General features: G+C 36.1%; 1 protein-coding gene across 17 annotated transcripts in view; it reads left to right on the forward strand.

Annotated features, from left to right (window-relative positions):
* Positions 1-13,197, forward strand: part of DCUN1D4 (defective in cullin neddylation 1 domain containing 4) — a 41,238-nt gene that overhangs the window by 22,150 nt on the left and 5,891 nt on the right. For all 17 annotated transcript variants that reach the window (XM_065060880.1, XM_065060878.1, XM_065060877.1 and 14 more), the window contains 4 exons: positions 4,986-5,077; positions 7,488-7,558; positions 9,078-9,169; positions 10,031-10,139. In XM_065060880.1, the coding sequence (XP_064916952.1) occupies positions 4,986-5,077; positions 7,488-7,558; positions 9,078-9,169; positions 10,031-10,139 (364 nt within the window). The remainder of the gene's footprint in view (positions 1-4,985; positions 5,078-7,487; positions 7,559-9,077; positions 9,170-10,030; positions 10,140-13,197) is intronic.

Raw genomic sequence — 13,197 nt, forward strand, 5'->3', positions numbered from 1 at the left:
GAAACTATTGCTAAAATCATAATTGTGAATGAATAGGTAAGGCCTTAAAAATACTTTCATTGTACTTCATCAATGAACATTCTCAGCCAAAATTTTAAATTAATGGATTAGAATTAATAGAAGTAGTAGGGAACATCTTCTTCAAATAGAAGTTTGTGTCTTTCAAAATATAAGTAATCTGAAGGCAATTAGTTACTCAGTTTGAAGCTCAAACAAAATTAGATAAAGGTTTTGGATAAGTTCTGGTTGCAGAGAAACAAAGCTGCTGTTGGTAAATTTCTTAATGTCAGTAAACACTGACCATGTGAAATGAGCAGGCTGTAAATCTTTACAAGGGATTAACTTTTGATTTATGTACTTTTTTTTTTCTTAAGTACATTTTTTTTTCTTTTCTCCCCTTGAAAGAGCTATTATGAACTTTCACAATCAAGAGAATGTTTTGCGTGACCTAAAGACTATGCTTTCACTGATCTCAGTTTGAAAATTCTGGAGCCATGCAGCCCAGAGTTGCTGCTGTAGTTGGTGTAGCTCTGGCACATTCCAGCAGAGCTTAAGCATGCGCAGAACAGGAGTAGATACCCGACTTTGAAGAGAATTACCATGACCTTGTTCTTTTTGCTGGAAATGACCATGTACTCTTTGGATCACTTGTCTAGTCACCCCATAATAGCTGGGTGGAATTTTCATGCTTTTGCTTTCCCAGCATATCAGTTACAAACAGAGTAGAATAATCTGGAAAAGATATGGATGATTATGTATTTAAATAAACATGAAAGGCCTAGACACTCGATTTTTAAAGTCAGTTTATTTACATCTAAAATTATTTTGTTTACAACTACCTTCCAATTATAAACTACATTGTCTCATCTTTATTGCAGGGATGTAACAATCCCCTAGCTAGTAAGAGTATTTCAAAGGTAATTTTAAAAATGGATGATATTATTAGGTCATGATGGAGATACATGAAGTTTTTTTTCTCAGAAATACTGATAAGTGTGGTTAAGTAGTTAATATCACTTTTACAAAATCTAGGTAGATCAATCTCATGTTGCTTTTTCCCTGCTCTGTCCCACATTCTTTCCTCTCTCTAGTTAGTAAGATGGCTGTTAGAAAGAGATGCTCCTTAAGGGAATATTGGTTATAATATAAAGAAACATTTTTGAAGTCTGTTGTCACTGTCCTGACACTGACAGTGCCATGCTAAACTAATAACAACTATTGTTTTTCAAGTGAAGATTTTGTTTTCTGAGTCACTGTATCTGCATGTATGTCTCATCTGAGAGACAAATACATACTCTTCATATTTTTTTTCCTTGCTGTTCCTGATGGGCAGCTTGTCAAGGTTCAGAAATGAAAGGGTAATTTGAAACACAAAGGCTTGGAGTTCGCTGTTGTCCAGTAGTGGCTGGTATAGCAGACACTCTGGGGAAAAAGTTCTGCACACACCTTTCTAGCTCTGATGATGGTGAAAAACACCCGTTTGCAATCCTGTTCCAGTGTCAGCATTCTCTGACAGTGGTACAAATTCTGGTACCAAAAGTACCAGGTGTACTCATTGGCCCTTCGTTTTTGTTTTGTTATGTTTTTTTTCTCTCCTCCAGACTCTGAGCAGTATGTTCTTTTCACTTCTGGTACGTAGCTGAAACTCTGCAGGTTCCTCTTATGGACCATCAATGCACAAGCAAATTACCAGACTGTAACATGGTCGGTGTAACGGTTGTCCATCTCTTTCAGGCTACTGGTGCTGGTCATCTTGAGGAAGCTGTGAGCTGTTGAGGACTTGCTCTTTAAAACTCAGCCCTGTTCAGTAGATGTTCAGTGCTCCCAAAGTATTCAGATATCTACCCTGTGCCCTGTGGCGGTTTGCATTTGTCTGTGTAGCAAGAGATACTGTCCTTAGTGCAACGACAAGACGCATCATCTTGCAGTATGTACAGAGAAATTCCAGAGATATGAGAAATAATCTGATGCCCAATGTCTCTGACAGTTTGTGTTTTTCTCCTGTGCACATACAGTTCTTGAGACAATAAAATCTCTATCAATGATAGCTCAGAGGACACAGTCTTTGGAATCACCTTTACCCCATGCTGCCTTGTTGGGCTTGCTGTGATAATTGAACCAAGTTGTCCTAGGCTATAATCTCAGACACTTTTCTACTTGCTTGCATAGATCTCCCTGCTCATCTCGCTTCACTGAGCACTTCAGAGATTAGGAGTCTCTCACTAATAGAACTGTCTGGTTTGGCTAGACTTGGGGGAGAAACTCATTTGGTGTTTGGAGTAAGCAGGGAGGTAACAAGCTTCATCTATGTACATGAGAGATCACTAATACCAGATCTGCATTGGTGTTACTTGTTTTTGTTGTATTCCTTTTCAAGTGATCCTTGTCTTGCAGAATATGTGATCTGCTAGAAGTTCCGTTAGGTTGTGAAAAAGGCATCTTGAGATTCATCCAGCCATTTTTGTTGAATGGCTTTATACTTCTGACTGTGTGTAGTCTGTTTTCATTACAAATGTGGTATGATGTCACCTGCACTTTTAATGAAAGTCTGGCTAATTAGCTTATAGCAGGGACTGGGATAGCTCAAGAGTATATCCTTTCTGATTTTATTTTCTGAATTTGGGAAGTAATGTATCTTAGCATCACAGGTTGGAAGTTCTGTAATCAGTTCTGGTTTCGCAAAAATCAAACTCTCGTGGTCAGATATTGAGCTTTTTGAAAAAGGATAAGTTTGAGGCCAGAGGGTTTTGCTTGGAGTTACTTGGCCGTATGCTGGACACATGGACTTGCTAATGATTTTGTTTCCCATTATTTCTAACCAATTACCTTAGCCTTAAGCACAACAAATGACTTTCAGTCCTGTATCGGTCCTATGAAAACTTGCTATGAGTAGATGAAGTGAATGTATAAAAAGGGCTGTTTTTCTCTGTTCTTGTTCACCATTCCTCTGACACATAATCTTATCATTGGTTTCTTGGTTCAGGCTACAGTATTTAGCTCTGCAACTTGTAGATGCAGAAATCCTGTTTTTGAAATACCTGGATGACCTAGAGCTCTGTCAAGAATTTTGTTTCTTGAGGGTTCCTTCCTAAATCCACTGTTCACATACTGACAGCTGATGTGCTGATGAGTTACGGGCACAAGCAGGCTAAGGCACTTGGTAATCATCCCTTCGTAAGAAGAAACATTGAGTCACGTGATGAATGTCTGTCTTTGGGAACCACATCAGCTTTGCATGCCCTGGGTCCCAGCAGCGCTCTTATAGACTAATAGAATAGAGATGTTGACTAGCTCCTGCTACAATCAGTTCTCAACTTGTTATTCCAGTTGGTGTTTGTCACATTTGTTTGCTACAAAAAAGGGGATAGTGAATAATTAGAATTTTGCCAAAGTGGCAGAATGCCTCCTTTCTTTGTATCAAGAAATTGTTTTGATTCCTCTGAATTCAGAATAGCCTAAAAAACATTGGATAGATCTTTCATAATCACAGTTCATTCTGCAAGTATAAGAATGTTAAGTTATAAGACTTGAGGGTTTTTTTTTTAATAAAATTGATCCAACTGGCTTACACCTTCTGTCTTAGTTGTTTACTTACTGGGCAGTGCTGTCAGACTGTTCCTTTGCAACTGCAGTAAAGCTTATACAAAGTAGGTAATTCAAACAGAAAAAAGTGTTTTCAAAGTGGAAATAACAACCCTACAAATTATAGGTATATGGCTATCCATGTTTCTGAGATGTGTGGCTGGCGTTCTTGTGCAGTATTTCAGTTTTTTGCAGATCAGTGTGTTTCATTACAGTGTTAATATTCCTTTCCATCATGGAATTTCTTAAGACCTGATCTGTATAAGTGTACTACTCCTACATTTATACAGTCCTATAATTACATCTGGCCCTTTGAAGGCAACCGCGATGCTGATGTGGCCCACGGTGAAAATGAGTTTGGCACCCCTGCTTTAAAGGGACTGTGACAATAAACATTTAGTTCTCTGAATTACTGTCAGAATGATCTGTGTGCTGTTAACTTCTGTAGCTCCTTATAGCTGACAGCTGGGCTAGGTGGAGGACAGTGGGATCAGTGTACTCCAAGCTTCTAAGCACAGACATCTTTTACTGCATGTCTTTCTAGAAAGACAAAATGGTGATGGAATCAACTCCAAATTAATTTCATCAAGTTGTTTCAGAGTTCTCCTTGAATCAAGTAGCCACTGTGTTGTCCTTCCCCAGCAGAGTTTGACCCTGCAACTGGAAGGACTGTGTGTTTGGAACGCTGACGGAGCCGTTCTTGGCTGCCTCCTTTAGTCACAGCCACGTGTTGCTCAGCTCTGCTCAGCCTGTGAGTGCAAGCTGCTGCAGTGGTGCCAATGGCTCAGAGAATGTACATGCAGCACTGAGCAGCTACTTGGCCTGCTGAGTCTCTTTCCTCTAACAGGCACAAATGGGATAGTCTTTGTTTCAGAGAAGTCTAAACAGGGTGGAATAACTCGTGAACTTCTGCTGTGCCTTCTGTACTTTAGGTGTTTCAGATACCAAATTCAGGAGAATGGTACTGAAGTGTTTCCTGAGTGTGGTTAAAATTCTTTACACTTCTTGTCAAAGGGGAGAGCATTACCTTGCTGGTCATCTCTAGGGGGAAGAGGTGTTATCGATTGAGGTTTTCACGTTACTGTTTACCCCATGATGAATGAGACTCCCTGAGTTATTGTCAGTGAGGGTCTATAATGTGTATTTGTTTTAAGAAAGGTTCATGTACATGGATAGCAATTATGCATCAGTTGAAGTGTGACAGACTGAGCACACACAATATTTAGGTTCAGTGATTCTTACACTGTTAGGCAGTGTCCCAAAAGGCTGGGTATGTGGGCAAAATGATGGATAAACTGGTTCATGAAAGGAAAAATGTTGCTGCTTAGAGTGCCTGTTGACTAAAAGATTGCTTTTAAAAAAAAAGATGAATTAATTACTTGTTTCTCTTCCTTTTTTTTAAGTATGTATAGAAAATATGATTCGACTAGAATAAAAGCAGAGGAAGAAGTCTTTTCAAGTAAGAGGTGCTTAGAGTGGTTCTATGAATATGCAGGTAAGGATGAAATGTAAATTTCCTCCTAATAACAATTTAACCTACACTGGAATACTGAGCTTTTCCAAGACTGAATATAGGGGTGTTTTTGTTGAAGTCTTAAAGAAGCTTTGCTTATGTTCTGTGTAGCATGAAGTTGAAGAGTTCAAGGGGCAATTTTGTCTTTGTCTCTATTCTATAAAAAGAATACAGAAGGTGTGTAACTTAAAATACTTTGGAACACATATACTTTACTATTCAAATCTGTTTATAGTCAAAGCTGTTCTTCTGTCCAAAATGTTGTAACCTCTCTGGCTTTAGAAGTTCTGTCATCTGCCATGTTAGTCCTGAATAGTACGGAAGAGAAGTGTGTCTTTAATTAAACAAAAAAACATATATAGTGAGAGAAGGTAGAGGAGGTAGTAACATTAGTTTTGTTCCTGATGAATCTGTTGCTTATGGTCCCCCAAAAAAGATGTGAATCAACTATCCCAAACTAGTCTTGTCTTTATATAGCTTTCCATCATGAGGTATAGGAAAGATAGACTGAATCATTTATTCTTGCCCTTGTGTATGAAAATTTTCTTGAGGCATTACTTCTAGGATAGTTAATTATGATCTGCAGTCACAAGGAATGATCCATTAATAGTGAAGTTTGTCATTCTGTTTGCTTTTTTTACATGTGTTTTTCTGAATGGGAGAACTTGAAGTATGGAGAAAAATGATCTAATGACTATAAAGACCAAAAGGAAATTAAATAGGTGATTGACAGAGAAAATAAGGTCACCTTGCAGTTTTCTGATGCCTTGGATAACGTTGCTCACAGCTTGTTCTGTCTTGTCTACTTACACGTAATGAAGAGTGACTTAATTTGATGTAATAAAATAATTTTTTCTTCTAATGAAATTATATAAACTGAATTAAATACCTTCAGATCTCACTTGTCTGTGGCAGTCTGTGAGAGGAGATTCAGACGAATTCAAGCCAAATCTAACCTGTTAGATTCTCGGTCTTTCTGACCAACTTGATGTATTTTTTTACTCTAGCAACAGGGATAACTCATTTTTGTCAGGACTTTAAGTGAAAGAGAGGATGAAAGAAAGGCTGTATCTGAAAGAACTTTTGGGTTTCCATTGGATGCATACATCAAGATAAAACAGAAAAGCAGAAAGTATAATTGTTTAGAGTATTAACTTTCTAAAAAATGAATTTTCAAAGAATAATCTCATTTTTGTTCTTGCTTCATAAGCCTTCTCCTTTATATATGCAGACAGTTGACACTGTTTTGTGAGGGTTTTTTTTGTTGTTGTTGGTTTTGTTTTGTTTTTTTTTCCCCTAGGGTGTCATTACGTTACAGAATGAGTCTTTTTAAAAGACTGTTGTGTACACTCAGAACTGTGAGAGGATGTCATGAGAAGATGGGGAAAGATAGAATGAAACTGTGTTATTTCTAGAATAGTAGGTCAACTAATAATAAATCATAGATTGGTCTTCCCTTTATAAAACCTTTTTCTTGTGTGTAATCTTTAGAGGCTGAAATGCCCATTTTCACCCAATATAATGTTTATTTTTCCCAAATGAGCCCTTTTAAACATGAGTAAAATAATGCTAATAAAATAATCCAAATACTTAAAATATACTTAAAAATATAATTGCACACTACAGTTCTTAATGCTTACAGAGTTTTTTCAATAGAGTATTTTAGAAGTTACAAATATCTTGATTTAACAGGATGTTTCAATAATAGTTCATTCTAATAGCATCCATGTTTGGAATATTTTTTTCCTTTTAAGTTGGCAAAGAAATAGCTGTTATTCATGTCTTCCTTCCCTCTGCAGTTACTAAAATTCAGATAATGTGTAGCCATCGTATGGCAATATGAATTAACAGAAGCACAAGATTTCTATTTTAGGCTATTTTTTTGTAGATAACATTATATAAAGATAGTATATGAGACAATAAAGAATGAGATTCTAGGAATGATGTCTTGCATCCTTTATAGCTATGCGTCACATTTTAATGTGAAATCTTGTGATAACAGTAGAGATTCAAGCCAAGAAATTAGTTTCATTAAGCATTGTCCACTCATTTAACTATGGTAGTATTATGTGGATGTTCTGCTACTCTTAAATGCATTCCTAAAGATCTTATTCATTTACTCTACTGAGATTATCTCAGTAAATGGGTAGAATAAAGGATATTGTCAGGAATGAAAAGCTGTTTTACAGTTTTTCTGTTTCCAAAGGTGAGATAGAGATTTAAGCGTATCCAGGTATGATAGTAAGTGTGGAAATATTTATTGCATGTCAAAACAAACAAAAAACCACCTGTATGGAATTTCAGGTTGTACTGCGTGACTGCATTTCTCTTGTGCTGTAAAGGTCAGACTGTTTTAATTTTCAGAGATGAGTAAAATGCATTTTGTTTGCAGGCACTGATGACATTGTAGGGCCAGAAGGTATGGAGAAATTTTGTGAAGACATTGGAGTTGAACCAGAAAATGTAAGTTCAAGGTCCATTCAAAAATCTGTAATCAATTATGATGAACATGAGCCAGTCTTATTACTCTTAGTTTTCCATCAATAATTTTTTTTTTTTTTTTTTTAATGAAAGAAATATAAACCGTGGAGGTTCATATACACATTTGGAAACAATTTGCCTTTATTTTAAACCACAAACTGTTAACTTGAAAAACCTCAATGTGTTTTTGCTGCCATCCATTCTCTTTTACTATCCCACCCGCCCAAAGAAAGAGATTAAAAAAGGAGCTTATGGTTGTCTTTTCTGAAAGAATGTGACAACACTGGAGGTTTAATATGTAGCAACTATCAAGTAATGTTTTCTTTGGAATTTCTAGGAGAGAAAGGGATTTCAGTTATTGTGAGCAATATTAGCACTCCCGTTATGCCATTTCAAAACACAAGTAAGGAATATATATAGTTACATACATACTTTGTATGTATGTAAGTAAATATAATTTTAAAAGAAATAATCCTGCCCTGTAGAGGCTTTTTCCTAGGGCCTCATTTCATGCTCTTTAAATGTATATGCAAGTCCCATCTTTTGTAAAGCATCATCTCTGACGAAGTAAAGTAAGAATTGTGGTTTTGAAAGATGTACTAGAAATATAAGATGTAATTTGCTAATTTTAGAGTTTAGTAGTACTATAAACCCTTGAGATCGATGCAGACATTAGTGTATGTAAATAGGTATTCTGATTTTGCATTAAAAACTGTTTAGAGCTGTACTAACGTTAGCTTTGTAATGGCTGCTTCTTCTAGTCTGCAGGGTCAGTTGTCCTGCAGGTTTTTCCATATATATCTTGAAAGTGTTTTCTGAAGTTCCTGAATAAGATGGTCATCTTATGGTATCACTTCATCTAAATTCTGAATTGCTTCAGTCTTCTGTGTGAGATGTGAAAAGGATTCAGTTGTCTTTTGGGCAGACTGAAGTATTTATGTATCAGCCTCTGTTTCAGTGTGTGTTAATGTTCACGTAGCTTTACTGGAATGTTCAAAGCTGCAAAATTAGGTAGGCTGATGGTACCCTGGGGTAGCTTGATTTAGGTAGGATCATTATTAGCATTAGAGTAATTGGATTTCACAAAGCTTATGTTTGCAACTGATGTTCATCTAGATAAGAGTTTAACGAATGTCAAACGTAACTTGTTGTCAAATTGGTACTTAAATTTTGTAGTTGTTTTGGGAAAACCTTTCCATAGCTTTTGTACCAACTCATCTTCCTCATTGCGCTGCTGGCTAGATGAGTCTGTGTGCTCCCTCAAGGTACTGTGGCTGCTGGTGACTTGAGTGGATATTCACTTTGTATTTTTGCACTGTTATCTTCTCTTTGTTTGGTACAGGTTTGTCACTTTCAGGTTTTTTAACTTGCAAAATAGTGTAGCAAAGATCTGAACATCCTATTTATATGTGTAAAGTATTCATAGCCTACTAAACAGTAGTTATTTAAAAATGTGTGGATCTTCTTGTTCTTTTCAGTCTTTTTTTTTTCTTTAAAACAGGTAGTTATGCTTGTACTAGCATGGAAGTTGGATGCACAAAATATGGGCTACTTTACATTACAAGAATGGTTAAAAGGAATGACGTCACTACAGTAAGTGCTTCGAAAAACATCTTAAGTTTCTTACACTAGACCCATTTTTTTAGAAAAAATACACTTTGTTTTGACTCATAACACGTAAAGCAGAGAGTTCTGTGGAGGAGAAGTCATACATTTCTGGTCCTTTTTTTGGTGGTACAGTCACTTAGAGACAACTTGAAACCTGACAGATGCATGTTTAAATGCAGATGAATTAAAATGTCTGCAGTCTCAAGAAAACAAAAATGTCATGAGATTGGACATTGTTTCTATCCAATCTATGAGATATTGGTATGTTGCTGGAGCATATGTAGTTTAAAATGCTACATTATACAAACCCTTTCTGTGACTCTGCATTATCGTGTTCTAAGAGTTGCTTTCTCCACTTGAGAGCTTATCTTCATGGCATAATTAACATAAATGTAGTTGAATAATCGTATGTTTCATAGAGAGTTGTATTATTAATAGAAAGAACCGTGTTTTGACTTATCTTGCAGAACAGAATCACTAAAACTGTGTAGGATGTTCTATAGTTTCAGCAAAACTAGAGAAAAATTGTTTCACTGCTGTGGTTTGCTGCTTGTTCGCCATGTGTAGACAAGCTCTTAGTCTCATCTGTTGGAGAGTGCACTTTCTACAAAGCCAAGCTATTTTTAATCAGAGTACCAGTGTAAGACTTTGCTGTTTTATCTAAAGCCGTTTCACATTGTGGGTTTAACTGAGGCATCTTAACGCAGACATACTCATAAACATGCCTTTATGCTGAGTGATGTGTCTTGAACAGAGTGATGGGGATATACGTTAGATTCTTTTCTAAGACATCAGACATCTCTATGAGAATGCAGACTCTAAATTCACTTTGTGCTTTTCTTGTAGATGTGATACTACAGAAAAATTGAGAAATTCTCTGGATTACTTGAGATCTTTATTAAATGAGCCTACCAATTTTAAACTTATTTATAGATATGCATTTGACTTTGCACGGGTAAGTACTGTTCAAGACTAGCGTCTGAAATTAAAACTTCACTTTCCTAAGTAATAATTGAAAGAGACTGCATGCTTCTGTTTCTTTTGAGATACCACTCAAGATTGCTTCTAACAAATGGAACTATTCATGTTCTAAAAAAGTATATGCAGAACGCCAGAACTGAAAAAGAAGTGTTTAAGATGCTTGATGTTCAGTGGTTTAGTGTTTTGACTTGTTTTGTTACCTCTTTGCTTCAAGGAAATAATTTAGACCCTAATTCTGTTTTGTGGTGGAGCTTTGCACTTCTACTGGCTTTATAGCTACCCTGGTTTTCCTTCTTACTGTTTGAATTTTGTGAGAATAAACATATTTAAAACAGGAAGGCACTTCAGGCACTTCTGCAGGTGGTAAAAATAATTGATATGATGAAATCTGAATATGGTATAAATACTGATTCAGATGACTATTGGAATGTCATTAATGATATCCTCAGCATTTATTAAACAACATCCTGATATCAGTCTTCCTACTATAAAAAACATATTGATAAAATAGTACTTGCTATTGGAACCCATTATATGCATAAGACTATTCCTACTTAAAGGGAGCAAGAAAAGAACTTTGGTTTTCTGAATTAACATTTTGACATGGAATTTGGACTTTCATCTTGCTAACGTGATGGAACATACAGAAGGTTTGACAGAAAGATGATCACAGGCAAAACTGAAGCTCAGATCTCAGTGCCACAAAACCAAAAGCACCAAGACAATTTGCAGAGAAAAAAAAAGAGAAAAATAAGAAGAACAAGTTGAACTGATAGCAATTCTGGTAGTTAAGTCTGTTATAAGGAACTCAGATTTGTGTTACATTAGTGCTTTCTGCATGTCAGCATGCAGAGATTTGCTAGTAGTTCACTTTAACCAAGGAAACCTATAGCTGAATATGACAGAATGCATGGTATTAGTTAGTATGAGAGAAAAAAAAAGCCATATCAACATCTTAATTCCTCCTTTGCTCTGTGAAGATTTATTCTGCCAGCTTTGCTCAATGTAAAATGGAAAAGCTAGAAATAACTAACATTGCCAACAAAGTTCAAGATAGTGATGAAAAATTTGGAACTGAATGAAAATGTTTTACCAGGAGCAAATCTGTGCCAGCTGATGGCCTGTCAAAAGTAAGTTAAATAGAGGAAAGTGGGTGGAGTATTTTCAAGAGGTACCAAATTGATGTGACAAACAGTGTGACAAAAAGAATTAAAAGAATTTAAACACAGATGTTGTGACATCATTTGTGACAAAAACCCCCAGACTGTAGAACTGCATATCAACAGGGTAACTGTCAAAACAATATTAGATTAATAAAATTATTGAACTTCTAATACCGTGGAGCCAGGGGAAGTCTACAGGAGAATGGCATCCAGTAAGAATAGAAATGAATGTTGATGAAGGCCAATATATTTGTCTAGGTGCAGCAGATGAAGCTGTACGTAATTTTTATCAGAACAATTGAAGTGATTGATAGAAAAAAGCTGATGGGAGCAGTTTTCATTTTTAATTCAGAAGACTGAATAATTTTCATCCTAAGGGTAGTGATTTCAGGGAAGAGCTCCTTGGCAAAAAACTACTTGTCTAAACTTCTGAAGTTTTGAGAGAGATTTTTTTGAAAGCATCTGTTGTGATTTGGTATTTAGAGTTAATTTGTCAATAAAAATAAGTATCATCAAGGTTTTATATGGTATGCACAATGTAGGTTAGCATGAATTTGAGGAAGTAATTTAAAATGCCATATGTTGGTATTAAGCACAAATACATTCCTCACTCCCTGTTTGCCATTGTCACTGCCAAGTTTGAGAACATACAGATGCATGTATTTCATGGCTTTCATCTGAAATTTTGGAAAAAAAAAAATCTGAGGCTGTCTATCATCAATGTAAAGAAAATACTGGAATTTATCAGTTTGTCAATATTTTCCTTCCATTGTATCCAAGAAAGAATATATAAGTGTCTGGAATGTATGTTAAGAGTGAAGTTGGAGCATCTGTCATGGCAAGATATGCCATTAGGGAGTTGGGGTGGTTATAAAGGGCTTATCTGAACAGTTTGTTCTGAACAGTAGTTGGAGAGGGAGAATGTAGCAGCTTAGCAATGTAAGGCATGTGAAAACAACATGGCCAGAGTAAAGACAACAGAGCCTGATTTCAGTAACACTTGAGTGTTTGGGAAGAATTCAGAATATAAACAGCATGGAAAATAAAATGTATTTTAACAGTGGTATGATTTCTGCTTAAAAGTGTGACAGAGGTGCGAATGGGCTTTGGAAAAAGGATTAGTTGTTAAAACTATTTGATGTTGGAAATAAGTGAGAGAGTTGTATTATATTGATCAAATAATGCCTTTGCAGGTTTGCTTTTCAGCTTTATTACTAACTGAAAAACTTTGTTCATCCTGCCTTTATTTTTTTCCTCTAGATCAGATTGAGGTGGCTCTTGTGTTTAGTGACCAAAATGTAGAACAGCTGGTGAGGTTTTCAGAATTGCTGGCCTCCTCACTTTCCTTCCAAAACAAATCTACATTCAATTCTGTCTACACAATTTTAGAAGTGAGGTGTATTTTGTATGAAATGGGTTTCAAGAAGAGAGATAACCTTGTGGCTAAGGCATTCAGTTGTTGTCTGGGAACTGGGATCTCGCTCTGCCACGTTCTTTGTAGGCGATAGAAGACAATTCAGTTACGTTTTGAGGTTTGTTGTTTTTTTTTTTAAATAATGATGTGTATTCCATAATACATACAGCTGCCCTTGCACCGGTGAGGCATAGGGCTTAATGCACTTTGTCTTGGGTAGCTGTCTTGTGCTGTTTTGGTAGGTACTCCCTGTATCCTGGATATCCCTGTATCCCTGTTTTTTTCTTAATTTAGACTTTGCAGTCAGCAGTCATGAGTACGTATAGAGAGATCAGGTCTACCGTAGCCAACATGGAACTATTTTTTTGTGACTTAATGAATTTCTGAGTTTGTAGCTTTATGCTATAACCAAGGCATAAAAAGGTGTTACTTTACATGCCATCTCTCACCAAAAT

The sequence above is a fragment of the Columba livia genome, chromosome 4 (assembly GCF_036013475.1).
Source record: "Columba livia isolate bColLiv1 breed racing homer chromosome 4, bColLiv1.pat.W.v2, whole genome shotgun sequence".
Classification (NCBI taxonomy): Eukaryota; Metazoa; Chordata; class Aves; order Columbiformes; family Columbidae; genus Columba; species Columba livia.